General features: G+C 47.1%; 2 protein-coding genes across 3 annotated transcripts; one reads left to right on the top strand and one right to left on the bottom strand.

Annotated features, from left to right (window-relative positions):
* The first annotated feature begins 231 nt into the window (after positions 1-231).
* Positions 232-6,414, top strand: LAMTOR1 (late endosomal/lysosomal adaptor, MAPK and MTOR activator 1). The gene is made up of 5 exons (XM_081098690.1): positions 232-410; positions 4,587-4,732; positions 4,984-5,061; positions 5,385-5,511; positions 5,775-6,414. The coding sequence occupies exons 1-5, from the start codon at positions 369-371 to the stop codon at positions 5,865-5,867; spliced, it is 486 nt and encodes a 161-aa protein (XP_080954816.1). The 5' UTR covers positions 232-368; the 3' UTR covers positions 5,868-6,414.
* A 1,233-nt stretch (positions 6,415-7,647) lies between these two features.
* Positions 7,648-21,254, bottom strand: LRRC51 (leucine rich repeat containing 51). 2 transcript variants are annotated; one of them, XM_081098688.1, is made up of 6 exons: positions 21,210-21,254; positions 15,384-15,466; positions 14,639-14,776; positions 9,121-9,326; positions 8,094-8,242; positions 7,648-7,874 (listed from the first exon to the last, which is right to left on the bottom strand). In XM_081098688.1, the coding sequence occupies exons 3-6, from the start codon at positions 14,718-14,720 to the stop codon at positions 7,733-7,735; spliced, it is 579 nt and encodes a 192-aa protein (XP_080954814.1). In that variant the 5' UTR covers positions 14,721-14,776; positions 15,384-15,466; positions 21,210-21,254; the 3' UTR covers positions 7,648-7,732. The 2 variants fall into 2 exon arrangements, with proteins under 2 accessions (XP_080954814.1, XP_080954815.1); XM_081098689.1 differs by having other exon boundaries at positions 7,649-7,874; positions 15,384-15,446.
* Between the last annotated feature and the right edge of the window lie 189 nt (positions 21,255-21,443).

The raw sequence follows: 21,443 nt of genomic DNA, 5'->3' as shown, positions 1-21,443 counted from the left end.
CCACAAAGGTAGACTGGAGGCCACACGACCACTGAGACCCCGTATTGCTTGCAGGGGAGAACGAGCTCAGAGACTAAGAAGAGGCTGAAGTCATGTGATAAGCCCCCCCGCCTTTCCTCCCATCACGTGTCTCGCGTCTTGTCACGCAGGGTACGCCTTCCCATTGGTTGGAAACGGTCACGCGGTGGGGGCGGGACCGGAAGCCGGGGTTTCAGGGACGCAGCGGTAGCGAAGCGGCTCTGGGAAGGGATAGTACTGGAGGCGGGTGGTTGCTTGCTCATTGCAGCCACAGGTCATGTGACCGGAAGGGCCCCTTACGGACGCCGTCCCTCCTCCTGGCGGCCTGAGCGCCCGGCCCGACCCCGGCCATGGGGTGCTGCTACAGCAGCGAGAACGAGGACTCGGACCAGGTGCGGCCGCGGCGGGCGGGGCTCGGGAATGAGGGCTGAAACCCTGGGGCATGGGGCTCAGAAACAAACCTGCTGGAGAGAGGGGAGCTGGTCGCCGAGGGTCACTGAGTACGGAGGCCCGGAGGGGACATATTACAGAGGAGCCGCCGGGCTGGCCTCTTCTGTTAAAGCCCCAGTTCTCTGTACAGTCACCGCGTTGGGGCGTGCAGTGGGGTGTGCTGGCTGCCGCCTATCTCACCTGCTCTCCCACCCTTTCACCTCCCCTACTTTCAGACCTTTACAGCTTCAAGGATCCTTAGCCGAGGTCCCTGGGAAGCACTCCCTTCCCCCCTCCCTGTGCTCGCATTAGCGGCTTTGTGAATCCGTTGTAGAGGTGGGGAGGCTGAGGCTCAGAGTTAGTTTGTCCCGAGATAAATCAGGAATCTGTGTATTCCCTCAGTCCCTGGGGTTGGAGAAGGCAGCTCACTGATGGTCTGGGGTCAGAGCAGGCCTCTGGAAGGTGGTGGCATTTGAGTTAGTGAAGGGTTTAGTAGGCACAACGAGGACGTCAGGATGTGTGGGAAATTATTTGGGAAGTAACGTCGGGTTTAGCTTGGCCGGATTGGGCCGGCGCGGGGCGGGTGGTGGTTTGGGACGGGGAACTCAGTTTTGACAGTTCCAGGGCAGTCCCTACCTGGGCCTGGGGGTTCCTCTAGCTAGGGGGGCGGGGGGGGGTCTTGCCCTGGGAATTTGGCTGTAGATCACATCCATTTGCAAGAAGATTTAGCTTGGGGAAACCTTACAGTTTTAAATTCTCCCTCTTCGTGCATTTTCACACCACACTTTTAAAAAAATATATGCTCTTATTGATTTTTTTTTTTTTAGAGAGAGAGAGAAACATTGATTGGCTGCTTCCTGCACGCTCCCTACTGGGGATCGAGCCTGCAACGCGGACATGTGCCCTGACCGGGAATCAAACCAGCGACCTTAGTGCATGGGTCACTCTATGCTCAACCACTGAGCCACTGGCTGGGCTCACACCACACTAATTCTGGTCCTTCCCACCAGACCTCCCTTCCAAGGATGAAGTCTTAAGCTGTTGGCCCCTCACCTTTTTGATTGCCTCTGCCTGGGTTCCACATTTCAACACATACTAGACACAAAGACAGTAGAAAGGTTTCAGCAATTAGCCCACTGTCTGGTTGGGTCGATGGTGACAGAAACGGATTATGTCACTGGTATTTGGGAGAAGGTGTTTCCCCAGTGACTCACATGAACCTCTTTTGGGTTAAGGATTTAGGCTTGGGAAAATGTCATTTGTATGAGCGGCATGGGTGGCTAAACACAATGAACACATAATCACATTTCCTTTGTCTTATGTTAGGTATGCCTCAGCCAGTACCTTTCACTTCACCCCAGCCTGTTAGAGGGACAGTATCCCTGGCTACTGAGGAAAGCTGTGGCTTATGGGAAGTTGTCTCTTAAAACATAATATGGTCTCTTTCTGACAATGAGTCAAGAAGGGTTAATGCCTGCCTTATGAGAAAGGATATACCAGCTTCTAGCTGAAGAGTTGGGCTTGTTGCTCTCCTCAGTTTCCACCTTGCCCTTGATTGGCTCGCATTTCTGTTTCTAACCACCAAAGACGGTGTTTGATCAGTGCTAGGTGATTTGAGGCCTCATTTGGCAAAAGTCTAATTACCTGGTCTATAAGCTATAATCATTCACTATCAAAAATATCCCTCTTTGAGCTCTGGGGCTGGCTCCTCTTCCCCTCTCATCACTGCCCCGTTATTATAATAATAAAAAGAAATGCACAACATATTACAGTTTTCAAAGCCCTTTTACAGTTACCTCACTTGACTTTTGCCAGACATTTGTCATAAGGTACCAGTTATGTCTATTAAAAGCCTGCCCTGGCAGGTAGCTCAGTTGGTTAGAAGGTTATCCCAATACACCAAGGTTGTGGGTTTGATCCCTGGTCAGGGCACATACAAGAAACAACCAATGAATGCATAAATAAGTGGATCAAATAAAAGTCTCTCTCCTCTAAAATCAATAAACAAAAATTAAAGAAAAACAAGGAAAAAGTTCAGAGAGGCGACTTAGCAAAGGTTACAAAGCTGAGAAGTGCCATAGCCAAGGTATTTTGATGCCAAGCCACGTGCTCTATCCATTGGGTCAAGCTGTCTCTTCTAGATGGCTGGTCATGGGCAGACCACATCCGTGTCTGTGCTAGGGTGGGCAGTGAAACTGACTCCTGGGTTGACACTGACTCAGGAACAAAATTTGGTGGGAAAAACCTCCCCTGTGCTTCCTTTGCCCTTTGTGTGTGAGGCAATGTTATGTGTCCACTCCAGTGGGTAGTATGGCTTCTGGGAGGCTAGGTCTCAGGAACCCCCGGGGAGGAACTACCCTGTCCTGCAAGAAGGTCTGTCTGAAGTGGGGCTGGAGGAAGGATGGGCACAGGAAACAAACGCAGGCTTCATGATGGAACTAGCTTTCCTGAGAGATAGTTTAATCTTTGGCAAGTATTTTGTCTTTCTAGCACTTCAGTACTTAGCCTGTCCTTTAGGAATGGAAGTGTCTAGGAGTTGGGAGGTAATGGGGCAGAAGCTCACAGCTTCTGTCTCTTGCTGCTAGGAACGGTGAACACTTGGGCAACCTAGGATTGCACAGGAAGAGTCTTGTGACAAGACTGGGCCTGCTTAGGGTGGGGCGGGCAGGGCAGGAGGAAGTGGCCCTCTGCAAGGAGAGTTGGGCAGAGAAGTTGGGAGCCTGCAGTGGGGAAGTCAGTGGTAGGAACTGAGATAGGCCTGGAGTAGAGCACTCGGGGGCCTAGTGGTCTGGCACTATCAGTTGGTGAGTCAGCATTAGCCAGGATAGGCCCCTTGTCCTTGATTTTGTCCTGAGCACCTTCACTCTTTGTGGCTTGGATAGATCCCCAGCAGGTCTGCTTATCCATTTTGCAGCTGACACAAAGCCAGCAGGGATTTGCAGCTGATGGGCTCAAGGCAGGGTTGTATCCAGAAAGATTAGAACAAGGAACTAAACTGGGCTATAAACATTTGTGTGCCTCTTTTCTCAGTGCACACAGCAAATTTTCTAAAAAATTTGAATGTTCGTGCCCTAAAAAGCAAAATTATTCAAATGAATATTAACAACCTAAAGCATCGACGTATTGGTTGCTTCTCAAAAGATGAAAAACATACTTGTATCACTTTCAATTGGAAAATATGTCGTTAATCATCACAAAGAAAAAGAGACTACAGGAAAATTAACAAAGAATAAGAACATAAAATTTCTACCCATAATGCCTGGCAATGCTAGATGAGGTAGTTTCTGGCACAAAGAGACATACAGAATTATACATGACCAGGGAGACTTTGCCCCAGGTCGGTTCTGGGGGTTGTGATCATCAGTGTAGGCTAGTAGTGACAGGGCTGCTGAACGTTAATGAAGCCACACTAATAGAGGTGGCGCCTTAGCAAGGGAGGGAACAGCTCCACTGTTCAGTTCAGGTCAGCATCTCCAGGTGCATGAAGTTTGGTTCTGGGAGTCCCATATAAAGAGAGCAGAAGAGGGTGAACACCTGAGAGAATAAGGGACCTGCCCTCAAGAAGGAAGCACACTTAGCCTGTGTGACCCAGAGGCTGAGGCTGGAGCTCCTGCCCTGAAATAATATGAGGAATGGGCATTGAGAGCTTGGGTGTGTTTTCTCTTTGAGCTTAGGGCCATGTCTGGCCTCACAGGGCCTCTGTATCCTGGGAACAGACAGCTTTTGCTAGGGAGGGCCTGGTTTGGGGACTCAGGAGGGTCATTGGGCTCCTGGCTTGCATCAATTTCCCCTGTGGGCCCCACTGTTTTCTACCTCTTCTGGCTTCCAGCCTCCAGTATTCTGTCTCCATAAGTTGCTGGACTATTTTCTAAAGCTCCAGAGCTGTGCCTCTGTCCATCTTTTCAGAGCATCTGTGACTGTTTGGGTCCACTTTACCCTGGACCACCGAGCTGAGCTTCCAAGGGCAAGCAGGAACTGAGTCTTATCTGACATATAATGGGGCACTGGGATATTCCTAAAAAAAAACATTTTTGGTGCTTAAACACTTAAATGTCAGAGTTGGGCTGAGAGGAGAACCCAGGAAAGGCAGGTTGGACTAAGGGCTCCGGGGCTGATTTCTCCCTGATGATCTCTCCTAGGACCGAGAGGAGCGGAAGCTGCTGCTGGACCCTAGCAGCCCCCCCACCAAAGCCCTCAATGGAGCCGAGCCAAATTACCACAGCCTGCCTTCCGCTCGCACAGATGAGCAGGCCCTGCTCTCCTCCATTCTTGCCAAGACAGCCAGGTGAGCATCACAGAACCAGGCCTGGGGCAGAGCTCCTCTATCTGTGTTAAAGGCTGGGATAGAGAGAGCTGGGCCAGGACATGGGGGAAGGAACAGGGTCAGTGGGAGAGGCGCCTCTGGGCCCAGCCCTGCTCCAGTAGGCCTGGGGGCGCTGGTGTCAGATAGTCCTGGAGTTAGCACCTGGAAGGGAATCCTTTTCGTCCCTCTTGGATGTACCTGTCATGTCCTCTCTATTTCTCTTCTCCCCAAAGCAACATCATTGACGTGTCTGCTGCAGACTCCCAGGGCATGGAGCAGCATGAGTACATGGACCGGGCAAGGCAATACAGGTGAGCACCTGGCCAGCTTGGATTCCTCTCTTCCCCTCCATCCCTGATCCAGCTTTGCAGCCTGGGCCCCAGTCCAGCCTCTTCGTTTGGGTACAGCCCAAGAAACTGACCACAAACCTCTTGGGTGCCTTCACGTCCGCGCTGTTTGTCCTGTGACACTCAAGGATGCAGAGGGCGAAGGGAGGTGGGCCTGGAGTGAATTTGTGGTCCGCTGAGGCCTTGTCACCTGCTTCTCTGGTCTGAGGGAGGCTCACCGGGCTGAGCTTGGCAGGGCAGGACAGATGGTAAACTGATTGCCCATCCCACCCCTCCCTATCGGCCAGCACCCGCTTGGCTGTGCTGAGCAGCAGCCTGACCCATTGGAAGAAGCTGCCGCCACTGCCATCTCTCACCAGTCAGCCCCACCAAGTGCTGGCCAGCGAACCCATCCCCTTCTCCGACCTGCAGCAGGTGAGCCACCCTTGCCCCACTCCTGCCTACTCACTTCCACTGCCCAAGTTGTGGCAGAGGGGTCACCCTTTGCCTTATAGGAGGTGGGGAACTGGAGTTAACCTGGTAGCCTGTGGGCCCTGCTCACGCCCACCTTTCTCTTTGGCTTCCTATCCCCCATCATTCCCTCCTCTCTGGCCATCTGATCCTCCTCCCCCAGTTTCTGGATCTCCCTTTTCACCTTTCTCTCTCTGTTCCTCTCCTCCCTGGTCCCTCTATCGCAGGTCTCCAGAATAGCTGCTTATGCCTACAGTGCACTTTCTCAGATTCGTGTGGATGCAAGAGAGGAGCTGGTTGTACAGTTTGGGATCCCATGAAGACAGTGGTCCTTGGACAGCTCTTCTTCTCCTCTCTTCACCCCGCCTCCCCTGGCCCCAGCCTCACTATGGCTTATACAGTACCCTGACCTGCTACTAATCACAGAGAAGAATGTGGAGGAGGAGGAGAAGAGCGAGGCTACAAGCCTGGACAAGTGAGGATGGAGCAAGAGAGGACAGAACCATTTGGGACTGGCCTTCGAAGCCCTGGCCAGCGGTGGGGTGGAGGTCAAAAGGCCAGGGCCTGGTAGGTCTTCACGGTCACTGGGAAGGGGTGGAGGTAACACTGTGAGGGTGATCACTAGGGGGCCTGTGAAGGCCCCTTTCCCACTCTTTCTCTTGGCCTCACTCTTTGCCCCTCTCCCTGACTTGGTGCTCACAGGCACCTCACTAGGGTTTGTGACCAGTGTCTGGACGAGATTGAATTTGAATGAATTGAGTTTGTATTTCTAGCACCCTGGGTTTTTACATGTTTGGGGTTTTGGTGTTTTTTGGGGGGGAGGGGGGCGTGTTATCTCCCTTGATAAAGGAAATGTATTCATCTGTGTGCTGATTTCAGCCCCTCTGTCCTGCCCAGCACCCTACTGCTTACTTCTGGCTACTTAAGTCTGTGAGCAGTGAAAACGGATGATGGGGAGGGGGACATCTTTTAGGGGCATTAAGAGGAGTCCAAGATATGAGTTCAAGGTTCCCAGGTCTTATCTGAGACTTGGCCTTGGCTAACCTCATATTGGATAAGATTGCTTGTCATTTCTCCAGTGATAGGAACACAGGCAGCTGTCATTGCTGAGGACCCTGCTGCAGACTCAGTGAAATTACTGAGAAGCCTGGGAAGGGATTGGTGGTGATGGTGCAGACAGATCAGGAGTACCTGACTTGGAGTCAGCAAACCAGTTTTCAAGCAGGAGATTCTTTTTTCTTTTTTAAAAAAATATATTTTATTGATTTTTTTAGAGAGGAAGGGAGAGGGGTAGAGAGTTAGACATATCAATGAGAGAGAAACATCGATCAGCTGCCTCCTGCACACCTCCTACTGGGGATGTGCCCACAACCAAGGTACATGCCCTTGACTGGAATCGAACCTGGGACCTTTCAGTCCAAAGGCCAACGCTCTATCCACTGAGCCAAACCGGTTAGGGCTCTTTTTTCTTTTTTAATCCTCACCCAAGGATATTTTTTCCATTGATTTCCAGAGAGAGTGGGTGGGAGGTTGGGGGAGAGAATGAGAAACATCGAGATGAGAGACACATCAATTGGTTGCCTCCCGCATGCGCCCCTACCAGGGCTGGGAAACCTGCAACTGAAGTACGTGTCCTTAACCGGGAATCAAACCCATGATCCTTTAGTTCGTGGGCCAACACTGTAATCATTGAGAAAACTGGCTAGGGCAGAAGTTCTTTTTTTTAATCAGATGACATCTTAAGCACAATCCCAACATAAACAACATGGGAGTAATTACTCTGGTTGGATGGAAATGGGGCATTCAGCATTCACGGCCTATCATCTTGACTTTTTATCACCGAGGCCTCTGAGGCACCTCCACAGAACCCTCGTGCTCTGTGAAGCAACTCTAATCCCAGGATATCTGATCTGAAGAGTGAAAAAAGGAGCCAGAGTTGAGATCAGTTCCCCAAGGCCATGCAGTGAACCCAGGTCTCCTGTGTCTCAGGCCAACAGGCCTTTCCCTCCCCTGCCTACCTTTCAGTGAAGCAAGACCAGAACCAGTGGCAACTGCCTGAGTTGGGGGGCAATTTTACACAGCACAAGTGACTTCTAATCTGCTGAACAGCTCAAATCCTTTATTGTATTGTCAAACCAACACTGGCTGTCCTCAGGCCTTCAGGATGGCTGCAGTCCTGGGAACCTCAGAGTGCATCCTGCTTGATCCGGACTTTCTTGGGCTTGATGTTCATTCGTTTCCACACTTCAGCTGCTGTGCGGTCTGCTTTGGTGACCCCACTGAAGTCGAACGTGGTGATACGAGGCAAGGTGCACAGCACATACTGCCTGTGGGGAAGACTCGGGCTGGGGGCCAGCCCCCCCACCAGCACCCCATGCCCCCCACCAGCTGCTGCTGTCTCCCCTGATTGCAGGAACGGAGGGACTTGAGTATAGTTTGGGGGAGACTGAGTTTTCCTGACAGCAGGAAATGCCTCAAGGTCTCTACTTTTCCTTGTCTCCCCTCCTTTCCCTTGGGGAAGCCTAGCTCCAGGTCAGGGCACTTACCTATACCCCTTCTCTTCCTCCATGGGGTTCCCGTGGAGTGTGAGGCTCCGGAGCCGAGGGAGGGTGGCCAGCTTATTCACCTCTCCGAGACGCTGGATGCTGTTGCCATGGAGGTAGAGGACACTCAGGTTGAACAAAGTGGTCAGGACCTGTTGGGAAAGAAACCGAAAGCAGGCTAGACAGGTCTCTAGAGCTGTGCTCAGGACTGACTTGAGGGCGAGTAGAGTTTGGGAAACAACTTGCTCTCCACTCCACCACCCCTCATCCCCAGCCGTACTTTCATTCACCTTTGAAGAGGTATAGGGCATCCCACCCAACCAGAGCTGTGATCTTAAAGGCGGGAAGTATGGGCCTGGGTCCTAGCACTGTCACTGACTTGCCAGGTGACTGGACCCGCCTGCTTCTGCCTGAGCCTTAGTTGCCCTTTCACTGAAGACCTTTGGTGATTTGAGTCTCAAAACAAGGGACACGGATACAGAGCATTGTGCTAGGTACATAAGAGAAGCTTTTCAGTGAAATTGAGATCACTACACCTGGGGAACAGTTTCTAAGTTGAGCTCTAGCTCCTTACCCCCAATGGATCCTGGACAAGACAGGACCAGTTTTATTTATTTCTTAAAACTTGAGTCAGTGCATGGAAAAAGTGCTGTACTTTTACTACCTACCTCTTCCACAGAAGAACTTTGCACAAGGCACAGTGGGTGCCCAATAACAAGAGCTTCTATTTTATTTCAGCTTTCTATGTGCCAGTTGGTTTTCATACATTCTTATTTAATTCTCACAAAATATTTATGATGGTATATTATCCCCATTTTTCAGAAAGGGAAGCTGAGGTTTTGGAGAGGTTAGGAAGGTTGTCCAAAATCTAGGATTTGAACCTACATCTGAGCCAACAGCTGTGTGCTTTAGACACAGTACCATGATGCCTCACAACTTCCTTGATGAAATGTGGGAGGTGGAAAGGCTGGGGGCTGGACAGGGTAGCTTCTGGCCCAACCTGACTGGACTCTCAGGACTGGGAACTCACAGGGTCAATGGAAGGCAGGTCGTTGAAAGACAGGTCAATCCAGGCCAGGTTCTCTGGATGCTGCAGCAGCTGTGAAATTACATGGTTGAAGCCTCTCAGCTCATTGAGGACATTGTTGTTCAGCCACAGGGACTGCGTCAGTGACTTCCCTGACTTCGAGTGCTTTAGTGGTCGCTGCCCTTTCCTTGGCTCCTCGCTCATCAGATCTGTGGGAACAGAGTGAAGTCTGAATATATCATCTTTGCCTTTCTGGTTCTGGGGGATGAGAGCTGAGAGAATAAGCAGCGCGAGCTAACTGGAGGGCCATAGACTGACTAGTGCAACTACTCACTGTCAGCTCAAGACCCCCATCTCTCAGGCCCCAGAAACCAGTAAGCTTGAACTAAGGGCCAAAGACTTCCTATCCCAAACTCGGTTTGGGTCACATGCTCCTCATATCTATTTTACTATTGGGTCCCCTGTGTATATGTATTGGGGGGAGAGGGATAAAACCACTCCTCTATTTTATAATGAGAAAACTAAAAACCAGAGTTGTTGGTACAAAATCCAAAATTATCCACTGGTAGAGCCTACAGAATTCACTTCAGTGTAACACACCCTGATTTGCTCTCTCCCCCTAATATTAAACAACTACTGTGTGCCAGCTACTGGATATACAATGGAGAACAATGTGAGAGACAGTCTGCGCCATGCTCTGTGTGAGTAATAGGGCAGGGATGTTTATGTCTTAGAGGAGCTCAAATGGGCAAGATGGAAACCAACTGGCAATGTATTGTGATAAATGCTGTTTAAGTTGTTGAAGGAGAGGGGGCTCTTAACTTAGTCTGGAGCTCATGAAAGTTTCCCCGGGAAGGTGAAACCTGAGCTGGATCTCAGTGGATTAGGAGAAGGGTGGAAAGGGTGAGAAGAACATGGGCAAAGGCACAGAGGTATGGAACAGCATGGCACACATGTATGTGCTGCACAGGGGGCAAGGAGGAAAAAGGAGACAAGGAACCTCTAATGCCAGGCTGAAAATTTGGACTTTACTGTAGGTGACGGGAAGCTACTGGAGGTTATGGAGCAAAGGAGATGAAATTCATGTAAGAAAGACCACTCTGAAGCTTTAGTACAGAGTCTGGATTTTAGGGAGTGGGTGGGACTAGACCAATTTGGCTCTCTCAGTCATCCAAGCAAGAGATGAAGGTTAGTCAGAGTGACTTGATGGTTGATGTAACTGATACGGAATTAAGAAAAGGAGAAACATGGTTGGGCAGGTAATGAGTTTAGACTTGACCTTGGTGTTTCTGAGGTTCCTTAAGTATAAAAAGGTGGAGAAGCCAAGTAGGCAGTTGGATATGAAGGTCAGACACAAAGACTTGAGAATAATTAGCATAGAGAGTGAGCAAGTTAGAGAAATGGACGAGTCCTCAGGGATAGTAAAAGTAGAGAGGAGGCACACGGAGGAAGGGGAGTCCATTTAAGAAGTTACTGAGCCCAGCCAATGTGGCTCAGTAGATTGAGCGTTGTCCTGTGCACCAAGAGGTTGCTGGTTCAATTCCTGGTCAGAGCACATGCCTGGGTTGTGGGCTCAATCCCCAGTGGGAGGCATGAAAGAGATAGCCGATTGGTGATTCTCCCTCATCAATGTTTCTCCCCCTCTCCTTTAAGCCTCTCTAAAAATCAATGAAAACATTTTTTAAAACACTATTAAAAAAAAAAAAAGGTACCAAATAATCAAGAAAGGACAGGGCAAGCCAGGAGAGGTTAGTTTTATAAGGGAATCCATATTTATAGGAGTGAATTTTAGGGAGATGAGGAATGAAAAGTAATTTTGGTAACAAAATTTGAAGTCCCTGGTGACTTTGATGAGGGCTGTTTCAATGAAATGGCAAGGGCCTGGGGACAGAAGCTAGATTGGAGTGAGTTCAAGAGGTAAGGCAATATAAGCAGGTAGTGTAAACAATACCTTCAGAAAGTTTAGGTGAGGAGAATAGAGTGATGTTAGAAGCCATCTGTACGGACACCCCTGTAACCGTCCGCCGCCTCCCGTTCTGTTTTTGTTTTTTGAAAAATGAGGTCCAGAGAGAGGATGTGCTTTGCCCAAGCTTACAGACACCAGCTCTGGCTGAGGTGACCGTAGTTTGCCTATGGCCCCTATACCTTTGGTTACTTGTCTAAAACTGCCTCTGGCCCTAGCCGGTTTGGCTCAGTGGATAGAGCGTCGGCATGAGGGCCAAAGGGTCCCAGGTTTGATTCCAGTCAAGGCACATACCTTGGTTGCAGGCTCCTCTCCAGCCTGGGCCCTGGCTAGGGCTCCTACAGGAGGCAACCAATGGATGTGGTTCTCTCACATCAGTATTTCTCTGTCTTTCCCTCTCTCTTCCACTTTCTCTAAAAATCAGTGGAAAAATATCCTCAGGTGAGGATTAAAAAATAAATAAAATAAAACTGCCTCTAGGGAAGGAAATATTTAGTATTTGTTGAATTGGGCAAGTTTGTCTTCACCTTCCCCTCAGCTCTTTTTTTTTTTTTTTTTTAAATATATTTTATTGATTTTTTTACAGAGAGGAAGGGAGAGAGACAGAGAGCCAGAAACATCGATGAGAGAGAAACATTGATCAGCTGCCTCCTGCACATCTCCCACTGGGGACATGCCCGCAACCCAGGTACATGCCCTGACAGGAATCGAACCCGGGACCCTTCAGTCCGCAGGCTGATGCTCTGTCCACTGAGCCAAACCGGTTTCGGCCCCTCAGCTCTTTTTGGGCAAACTTCCTCTCTTTCACCCCAGCCAACATTAACTTCCTCTCCTCAGCTGCATGTCAGGCAGCATCCACCAGATGGCTCTCTGTCTTAATCCTAGAGTGAGCAGAACTCCCAGGTGGAGTGTGAGATTGGAGGAAGGTGGCAGAAATGTACTGGAGCACCCCAGTTTGTGAAGAAACTCCTAATCCTGCCTCCCAACCTCACATCTCCTGACTGCAAGCCCTGGAATGAAATTACAAAGATGTCAAAATAAGCCTACATATGGCCTAGCCAGTGTGGCTCAGTGGTTAAGCTTTGACCCATAAAACAAGAGGTCACTAGTTCAATCCCAGCCAGGGCACATGTCCCTGTTGCAGGCTCAATCCTCAATAGGGAGTGTGCAGGAGGCAGCTGATTGATGTTTCTCATCAATGTTTCTATCTCTATCCCTCTCCCTCTCTCTCTAAATTTAATAAAAACATCTTTTTTAAAAGCCCACATACCCTGGATGGCGTGGCTCAGGGGTTGAGCATTGACCTATGAACCAGGAGACTGCCAGTTCAATTCCTGTTCAAGGCACATGCCCAGTTGTGGGCTCAATCCCCAGTAGGGGACATGCAGGAGGCAGCTGATCAATGATTCTCATCACTGGTGTTTCTATCTCCCTCTCCCCTCTCTGAAATCAATAAAAGCATTTAAAGAAATAAAAAGCCCACATATGGACTAGCATGCAATGATGCATCCAGTGTGATAAGGCAGCAGCTTAGGGAATGCCATCAAGTCTGAGCTGACCCCAAGCTCAGAGGAGCCACTGGTGGAATGGCATTGCCTAAAATTTGAGGCTGCCTGGGGTTCCTGTTATCAAGGGTAAAGCAAGGTGTCTAGACCGCAACAGTTACTGCTCCCCTCAGTCTCCATCAGGGTACTGTATCACCTGAGGATCGGCCTTTCAGATTAGGCAAAGGCAGGTCTGGAAACTGGACCACAAATATCAACACTCAGAGAACTGGAGGTTGTCTAGCTACAGGAAAATCTGGAGAGAAAGTGATTCTGTCTTCACCTCTCTGAAAAGTTGCAATGCAACTTTTCCACGTGTCCCCAGAAGTCAGGAGTTAGTTTGATATGAAGAACTTCCTTGTGTCATTTCTCATCCCATAATGGAAGGGATGGGTAGGTGCATGTGGTAAGGGACTCCCTAAACACTAGGTGAGCAGCAGTTATAGGACTATGGGTTGGAGGCAGTATAGATCGGATGCCTTCTAAAGTCACTACCATTTCAGATTCTATGATCTATCAATTGATTAATTACCAAATAGCATACCAGGTACCCCTAAACTCTACCCTGTCCTCTAACCCCAATTTTAAGTAAGCGTTCCATAGTTCTGGGAAACCTGAGGGGACTGGCCTTTTGGGGCTTAGATGTGCCTCTCTCTTTCCCTTTCTAATATTCATCAAGGAGCACTATGCCTGGCATATATGTATACACACATATACATACATACATACATACATACATACATACAGATATATGCGCTTAATAAAATAGGTGCTTAACAAATATTTAACTGTTGAATGAAGAACGGGATCTGTACTAATTATGTTTTGTGCTGTGGAGTTATCCTTGGTTGTAGTAGCTTATCTCTACCCTCATTCTGAGGACTCCATAAAGGGTAAACTATCTCCCTGCTCAGAGCTGGGAATTCCCAGGGTAAGTGGGAGCCACACTTCCCTTCCTTCTCTGTCACTATGGCTATATTGCATGTAGCCATCACTGTAGCTAAAACCCTTGCGAAACCTAGACTACATCAAGCAGAAGTGATAACCATGCATAAAAAATAAAGATCACGATAGGTGGGTGTGTGCTCACTGAAGAACAAATATGAGTTACTATTGTGGCTGATGCCAACCCCTGCAGTATGCTAAAGCCAAACCCAAGCAGTATCCAGTACCCTGGATAACTGTTTGCGTTTCCTGAACTTAAAAGTGGCCACCATTTGCCTAAGAAAGAGGACCAACGCTAGATAATGGGTGTAGGATATACTGATGCCAACCTGTGTTCGGTGAGGGCAGATATACTGGAGCATTTATGAGACCAGATAACAAACGCAAAGGACAGCAGAACTTCTCTAGGAAGAAGCATATTCCCTTGAAAATATATTACTTGAGAGCCCTGCCGTGTCCCCTTCTGAGAGGTACTAGCTGCCCATTTGCAAAGACATTGAATGGGAACTAGTGTGGGCAGTGCTGGAACCTGCAATAAGTGTGGGTGATGATGGAATAAACTTAGATATGACTGGAATGAATATAAAATGTAAGTATTATACTGGAAACATGCCAGTTTGTTAATAACAAGACCCCCCCCCCCCCATGTTTTACCAGTGATCAGAATAGGCTTGTGTCCTGACTAAGGAGATAGGACTCTGCTACAGGCTGTTTTCCTTCCATTAGTTTCTTCCTCTCCAGGTAAAAACAGAATAAAACTATTGGCTGACACACTGGCTTTCCAGCTTTCTTCCACCTGACTTTCTTCTTGTAGTCTGTCTTTTGAAGATGATCAATTACCCTGAGAGAGCCCCCTGGTTCCTTTCAGAGGTTCTGCTAATTTTTTAAAAGGCCAAACACTTCCACTCCCACCTCCCTCTCTTCTACTCCTCCCAGAAAGGACAACAACAAAATCTGCAAGTATATGGGAAGAATCTCTTCAGGCTTTTAAGCAGAAGACTGATTTCTCCCTAGGGATCACACCCAGCTGCTGCCATGGTGAGTGGAGTGCTGTTCTCTGCGGGCTGACCTTGAATCACCTGGATGTTTCGGAAGGAGTAGTCAAGAGGGGGCTCTTGCACCGAGGTGTTCATGTAGTCCTGTGTGCTCATAGCTCAGGCCATAATTTGTCCGGTGTAAGCATGGTCCCTGGAAGTCCGGGTTCAGCCTGGGAGGACAGAGAAGGGCTGGTGTTCCGGGTACAAGGGGCACAGGCCCTCAGGTTTCCCCATTGCCCTCCACCCCTGCATTCTACCTTCTATACTCCAGGCTTTCCTGGCTGCATTTATATTTTAAGATACTAATACGATTCTTTGCAGTTGTAGGGCACTTCCTAATTCTCAGAACACCTTCACATCCCTTAGAGCTCATTGATTGTTATAACACCCATTTCTACTTTCCAGACGAAGAAACTAAGACCCAGAGTGAAAGCACTTGCCCAAAGTGAAGCCAGTGAGTCAGCTGTGGACTGTAATCATAGTCTCCTGAATCCTACTCTGAAGCCCTTTCTGCTACTCCATAGTAGTTGCTATGGAGACGGTCTTGATACCTACCCTCTAGTGACATCAACTGGGTTATTCTATTGCTTAACAAACCCCTTAGGGCATGGTGTCTGATAGCCTTTTGCAGTCTGACCCAGCTCAGAATTTGCTACTTTTCTCTGTCAGCCCCATTGCCTTTTTGTCCAAAGACCCTACTTTCAGCAACATCCGGAATGTAGGTATATGTATGTAAAACACACACATAACACCAGGATCTATCTCACTCTCACTCACCTGTCACTGATGCCTGAAACGCCACCATTAGGGATTCATTCCTTTGGGTTTAGGGATTGTTCCCTGTTAAAATGGAAATACCCCTTGAGAGGGGTGAACACAATGTTATCAGTAGTTTACAAGTGGTGTAAATTGTCTTATCAGATCCTTCCCAATTTGCGAACTCAAGTAAAGCTGAGAACTTTTCAACAGGCTGAGCAGAGTCATAAGAACACTACTCACCTGATCAAAACAGCTGAAAATACAGAAGGGTTTTGTATGTGACACAAATAAGACAAATGGACTGACAAGGACAAGTATATTTCCAGTGAACCTCCCCTTTCTCACACTATCCAATGCCATCACCTCCTTTACATTTATTTTTCACCTGCTTTCCAAAGGGATTTTAGATAGTTTACAAATAGCACATTCCAAACAGGATGATTTGTAGAAAAGAAATGACCAGCCTGGCCAAAGAAATGTCCAGGTGGCTCAGTGGATTGAGCATTGTCCCATGCACCAAAAGGTCACCGGTTTGTTTCCCAATCACGGCACATTCCCGGGTTACGAACTCAATCCCCAGTACGGGGTGTGCACAAGGCAGCTGATTGATGTTTCTCTTTCATGGATGTTTCTTTCTCTCTCTCTCCCTCTCCTTTCCTCTCTCTCTCTAAAAAAATCAATCAAAAATATTTTTTAAAAAGAACTAGCCCACAGAAATATAATGAATTTCACAAATGCAAGCCATATATATAATTTTTTCACATAGGTAATATAAACTTTTCTAATAGCCATAATAAAAAGAAAGTCAAAAGAAAGGGAAAGTTACATTTAATCATATATTGTATTTAACCCAATATATGCAAAATATCATTCAATATATAATTAATATTAAAAATTGAAGTATTTTACACTTTATAGCACATCCCAATTTGGACAAACTGTTGAGTATTCAATAGCCACATGTGACTAAAGGCTTACCATACTGGACAGTGTGGATGTAGAAAATATAAACACGGAAGAGGAAGATTAGAAACCAGATTAAAGGGAGACAGAGATGTACCAAAGAATTAGGAAAGTAGGCCTATATTTAGCTCTGAAATTCCTGGCAAACAAAGCCAAAAGGGAAACATTAGGATATGTGGTTCTCATCATCTGATTCAAAGAAACAAATAGTTTGTGTGCAGAAACAATTAAACTCACAAATGTTCTTAATATGGAATTTCTTTTTTTTTTTTAAATATATTTTATTGATTTTTTACAGAGAGGAAGGGAGAGAGATAGAGAGTTAGAAACATCGATGAGAGAGAAACATCGATCAGCTGCCTCCTGCACATCTCCTACTGGGGATGTGCCCGCAACCCAGGTACATGCCCTTGACCGGAATCAAACCTGGGACCCTTCAGTCCGCAGGCCGACGCTCTATCCACTGAGCCAAACCGGCTTCGGCGATATGGAATTTCTTTTAAAAACTATGGAGTTAGCCTGGCTGGTGTGGGTCAGTGGTTGAGTGTCCACCTCTGAACCCAGAGGCCATGGTTTAATTCCCGGGAACGGCACATGCCTGGATTGTAGACTCCATCCCCAGTGGGAGGCATGCAGGAGGCAACCAATCAGTGATTTTCTCTCATCATTGATGTTTCTCTCTCTCCCTTCCTCTCTGAAATAAATAAAAATATATTTTATAAAGACAAAACAAAAACTATGGAGTTGGTAGTTTGTAATTCAGTTTAAGCTTAATACATACAGTTTAAGTAAAACTTTTTGTATGAATTAACATATGTATAGATAGAGTTTAACAAGTTTAGAGCAGCAATTTTCAACCTTTTTCATCTCATGGCACACATAAACTAATTACTAGTTCTGCGGCACACCAAAAAATATATTTTTTTTCCAATCTGACAACAAAACAAAACAAATATAGTTTTGGTTCATTCACATCAGATGGCTATTGTGTTGGCTACTGTCATTTTTTTACTTGACAATCTAAGGGAAAAGAGGTCAGTGTCCTTGACTAAATAGTCAGATATTGCATGTTTTTAAAATTTTTGCAGCACACCAGTTGAAAATCTCTGGTTTAGAGAAATGAAAAGTGAATGGCTTTCTCTTAAAAAGCAGCAGTTTCAACTGAGCTTTGGGGAAGTACAGGCTTGAGTCACTTACAACTGAACTCTGTCTAATATGGAACTAGCCAGGTGGGCATGGGGTGTTGATTAGGGAGATCGACTTTTATTTATTTATTTATTTTTTTAAAATATATTTTATTGATTTTTTACAGAGAGGAAGGGAGAGAGATAGAGAGTCAGAAACATCGACCAGCCGCCTCCTGCACATCCCCCACCGGGGATGTGCCCGCAACCCAGGTACATGCCCTTGACCGGAATCGAACCTGGGACCCTTCAGTCCACAGGCCGACGCTCTATCCACTGAGCCAAACCGGTTTCGGCGGGAGATCGACTTTTAGATATCAAATCTACAGTGAGACAACAAAAAACGCATTGTTCTTTTGTAGAAAAAGAGGAACCCTACTTGTGTTCTCATCTAGACAGCAGTCCATTCCACTTGGGAATCTACAACAGGTTTGATGCCTTTGAGCAAGATTGGACACTTTTCTCAAAGACAGACCTGGGTTGGGACCCCAGAGTTCTGCACTACTGAACATGAATTTTAGCTTAAAATATTTACGGGCAGATTTTTATCATTAGATTACCTCTGTGCAGTTCCTAAGAACTTCTGATTTAGTTAGTACTGGCTCCTGAGGCATATTTCTGGGTGAGTTAGTATTAAAAATGGAGCCCTAAGAATTCGGATAAACTTGCCAGTTGGAAAGGGTTATTAACCTTCTCCATTTAAACAGTAGTCCAGGCTGTGAGCTAGTATCACAGAACCTGGCTTATTACAACAGGTACTCAGGAAATATCTGTGAGATGAATGAATGGGAAACTGCCAAATACAGGATCTCTGTTTTAGGAGTGTTGATACTAAGCTGCGTATTCTAACAATTGGCTTTGAGGTTCAGCTGTTTCAGTCCATACCTCATTCACAGTAAGGTATTCAATTCAATTCTGCAAACATTTGAGTGCCTGCTGCCCTGTGCCTGACCAGAAGACATGAAGCCAAGATACAAATAATAGAACCCTGTCTGTCATGAGCACAGAAAGACCTGCTCAGTCTCTATTGATTGTGGCAAAATGGTCTGTATCCAGTTCTAAGAAACAGTTGCCCACTTAGTGAATATTCTCCTGTTTCAATACTCAGCTCTAGGGAATCCTCTTTGGTGAACACTCTTTCCTGGTAAAACTGATTGATTCCCTTGATGATTCCTATGTATGGCTTCCCCTGCTCCATCCCTTTTGCCCTATTACTTTTAGTTCTGTTTGGAATACAGTTTCTTCCTCCTTTTGCCTGGCTAATTCACGACCCAGCTCAGTTTTCATGTGTTCTAAGGCGCCTAATCTTATGCCCAAATCTTGGATGTGGAACTTCAGAGCGCCCAAAATACCCCATACTTGCTGCCATGGTAGCACACATATCACTAAGATGATCTGCTTACTATTTGTATGTAAACTCCACCGTGACCTCCAGGGCAGGAACCATGTTTCTCATAATGGTATTCCTACCTGGTGGCAAGTAGTAGGTGCTTAACATATACATTAAAAATTGCTACAGAGCAATACTATAAAGGAGAGGAACATGAGGTTACTATAACTGAGGAATCTGACCTGCTGAGCAGTCAGGGAAGACATTTTTATCTTTAACAATTATTTTAATTATTTTTTTTATTTTAAGGGAAGACATTTTAAAAGAAGTGATTGAGAGATGAAATTGAGGATAAGCACAAATTAACAGGGAGATGGGTGGGGGGATGAACATTCCAGGCAGAAATAACAGGTTCTATGGTGAGAGGTTAGTTGGAAATTTTGAAGACCTTAAAAAGGCCATATTACCCAGCCGATATGGCTCAGTGATTGAGCATCCACCTATATGAACCAGGAGGTCACTGTTTGATTCCCGGTCAGGGCATATGCCTGGCTTGTGGGCTTGATCCCCAGTGTGGGGAGTGCAGGAGGCAGCCAATCAATAATTCTCATCATTGATGTTTCTCTCTCCCTCTCCCTTCCTCTCTGAAATCAATTAAAAGATATTTTTAAAAAGGCCATATAACTGGAGGGGATAAAAGGTATGGTTAAGCAGGCTGGAGGGGGTCAATGGGAAGGGGACATTTGTAATACTTTCAACAATAAAGAGTTTTTTAAAAGTTATGGTTAGACTGGAGGCTAGAGAGGTGGACAGGAGTCAGGCTGAAATGTTGCTTGATGCTAAGAGTAATAAGATGCCACATAATAACTTTTTAAATGAATGTGGGATGGGGAAGGTGAACAATATCAAATTTCTACTTTTAAAGGATTACTCTGGTTGCAATATGCAAAATGTCTGGGAGGGTAGGCAGGAAGGATGTGATGAGAAGTTGACAAGACTTTATGATGAATGAGAAATGTAAGCGGTATTCAGGCTAAATCTTGGTTCTTTGGCTTCTGTAATGGTGGATAGAGGGTGAGAACACTGGAAGAAATTGAGGCTTGGAGTACATAGAGATTATGAGTTCAGTTGCAGACATGTTGAGTTTAGGTTGTCTTTGACATATCCTGAAGGAGATGTTGAAGAGGCAATTCGTTATACAGACCTGGAGCTTACAGATGAGAGCTGGGCTGGAGATGAATAGTTGTGTAATACAGATGGTAAATTAAGTTGTGGATGATCATCCCCAACAAGGGAATATAGAGTGAGGTAGGAAGTGGACCTAGGACCAAGCCTGGAGGTACTTAAAGATAGCAAGTGGACAATCAGGGCCAGGTAGAAGCCAGCCAGAAACCAGCTAATCATGGCAGCATCAGACATGGGTGCTGTGTAGCCAGACTGTTTCCTGTTCCTGTTTGATTTCCATTGTCTTCCATCTCTCTAGTTCCCTTTCCCATTTAAACTTGAAAGGATCTGAAACTCATTCAGGCTGAAGTGCAAATAATCCAATGTAGGCCAGACAGGTTTCTTTTCCCTGGGGCAGTTCCCACTTGTTGGAACAAGTCCTTTAACTAGAGAGGCTATAGGCTCAAGTTAGAGACTTGGCTGGGGGTTGGTGAACTGGAGTCTAGTCCTAGCTGTCACTGACTTGGTATGTGGCCTTGGGCAAGTCACTGTGCCTCTTTGGGTTTCAGTTTTCCAATCTGTGAAATGGGGATAAAAATCCTTGATTCACAAAGCTCCAAAGAGGCACTGGATATGAAAGCGCTGGGTAAGTTACTAAATGCAATAGATCGGTCATGAAGACTGTAAAAGGAATGAAGCTCTAACTGTAGAGCTTTGAGAAACAGATCATAGAGGAGGTGTAGGGGGAAGCGGGAACTTGGGGACAGGAGCCCTACGTGTGCGGAAAGATCCTGCTCAGACCGAGACGGAGGCTCTCCCCTGGGGTCTTCCTGCTCGGAAGGACAGGGGCAGTGCAAGCCCATCAAGTTTCTTACATCTCCAGTATTAGGACCTGTGACTCTGTTTCTCCCGTGTCTGGAAGACCCTGGGTCTCAGTTCATCAGGAAAACCAACCTTATGTCAGGGTGTCCGTATCTTCCAGGGTACCAGGGAGCCCCGTGTTCGTGATGGGGAGGTTCTTAAGCACCCCGAACCCGTCTACCCCATATGGGTGTTGTGTCATGTTCACTGTGATAGAAAGTTTTTTTTGTTTTTGTTTTGGGGGGAGGGGTGTCTCAGGTCCCGGAGAAAGGAAGTGCCCCTCCCCTCTCCACAGAGCTCTTGTTCCCTAGAATGGGTTTCCCATTTTCCCGCCCGACTCACCCGCAGTTGCTGCCCCTCCAGCCTCGGCGTCCCACTCACTACCTCAGGGTTACCCAGCGCAACTCCATGGTAACTACCTAAGCCACGACACCGCGGCCTGGCGCCGAAAGCGCTGCCGCAATGCCTACCGGGAGATGTAGTTTGTTAGGGGCGGGGCTCCAAGGCCGCGAATATGTTGGGATTTGTAGTCTTTGCCCTCAAGTCGGGGCCGGGGGCCGGTAGTGGTGACACCCC

The sequence above is a fragment of the Myotis nattereri genome (genome assembly GCF_964212035.1).
Source record: "Myotis nattereri genome assembly, chromosome: 9".
Taxonomy (NCBI): domain Eukaryota; kingdom Metazoa; phylum Chordata; class Mammalia; order Chiroptera; family Vespertilionidae; genus Myotis; species Myotis nattereri.
Note: the sequence above shows the minus strand (reverse complement) of the source record. Positions and strands in the feature narration are given on the sequence as shown.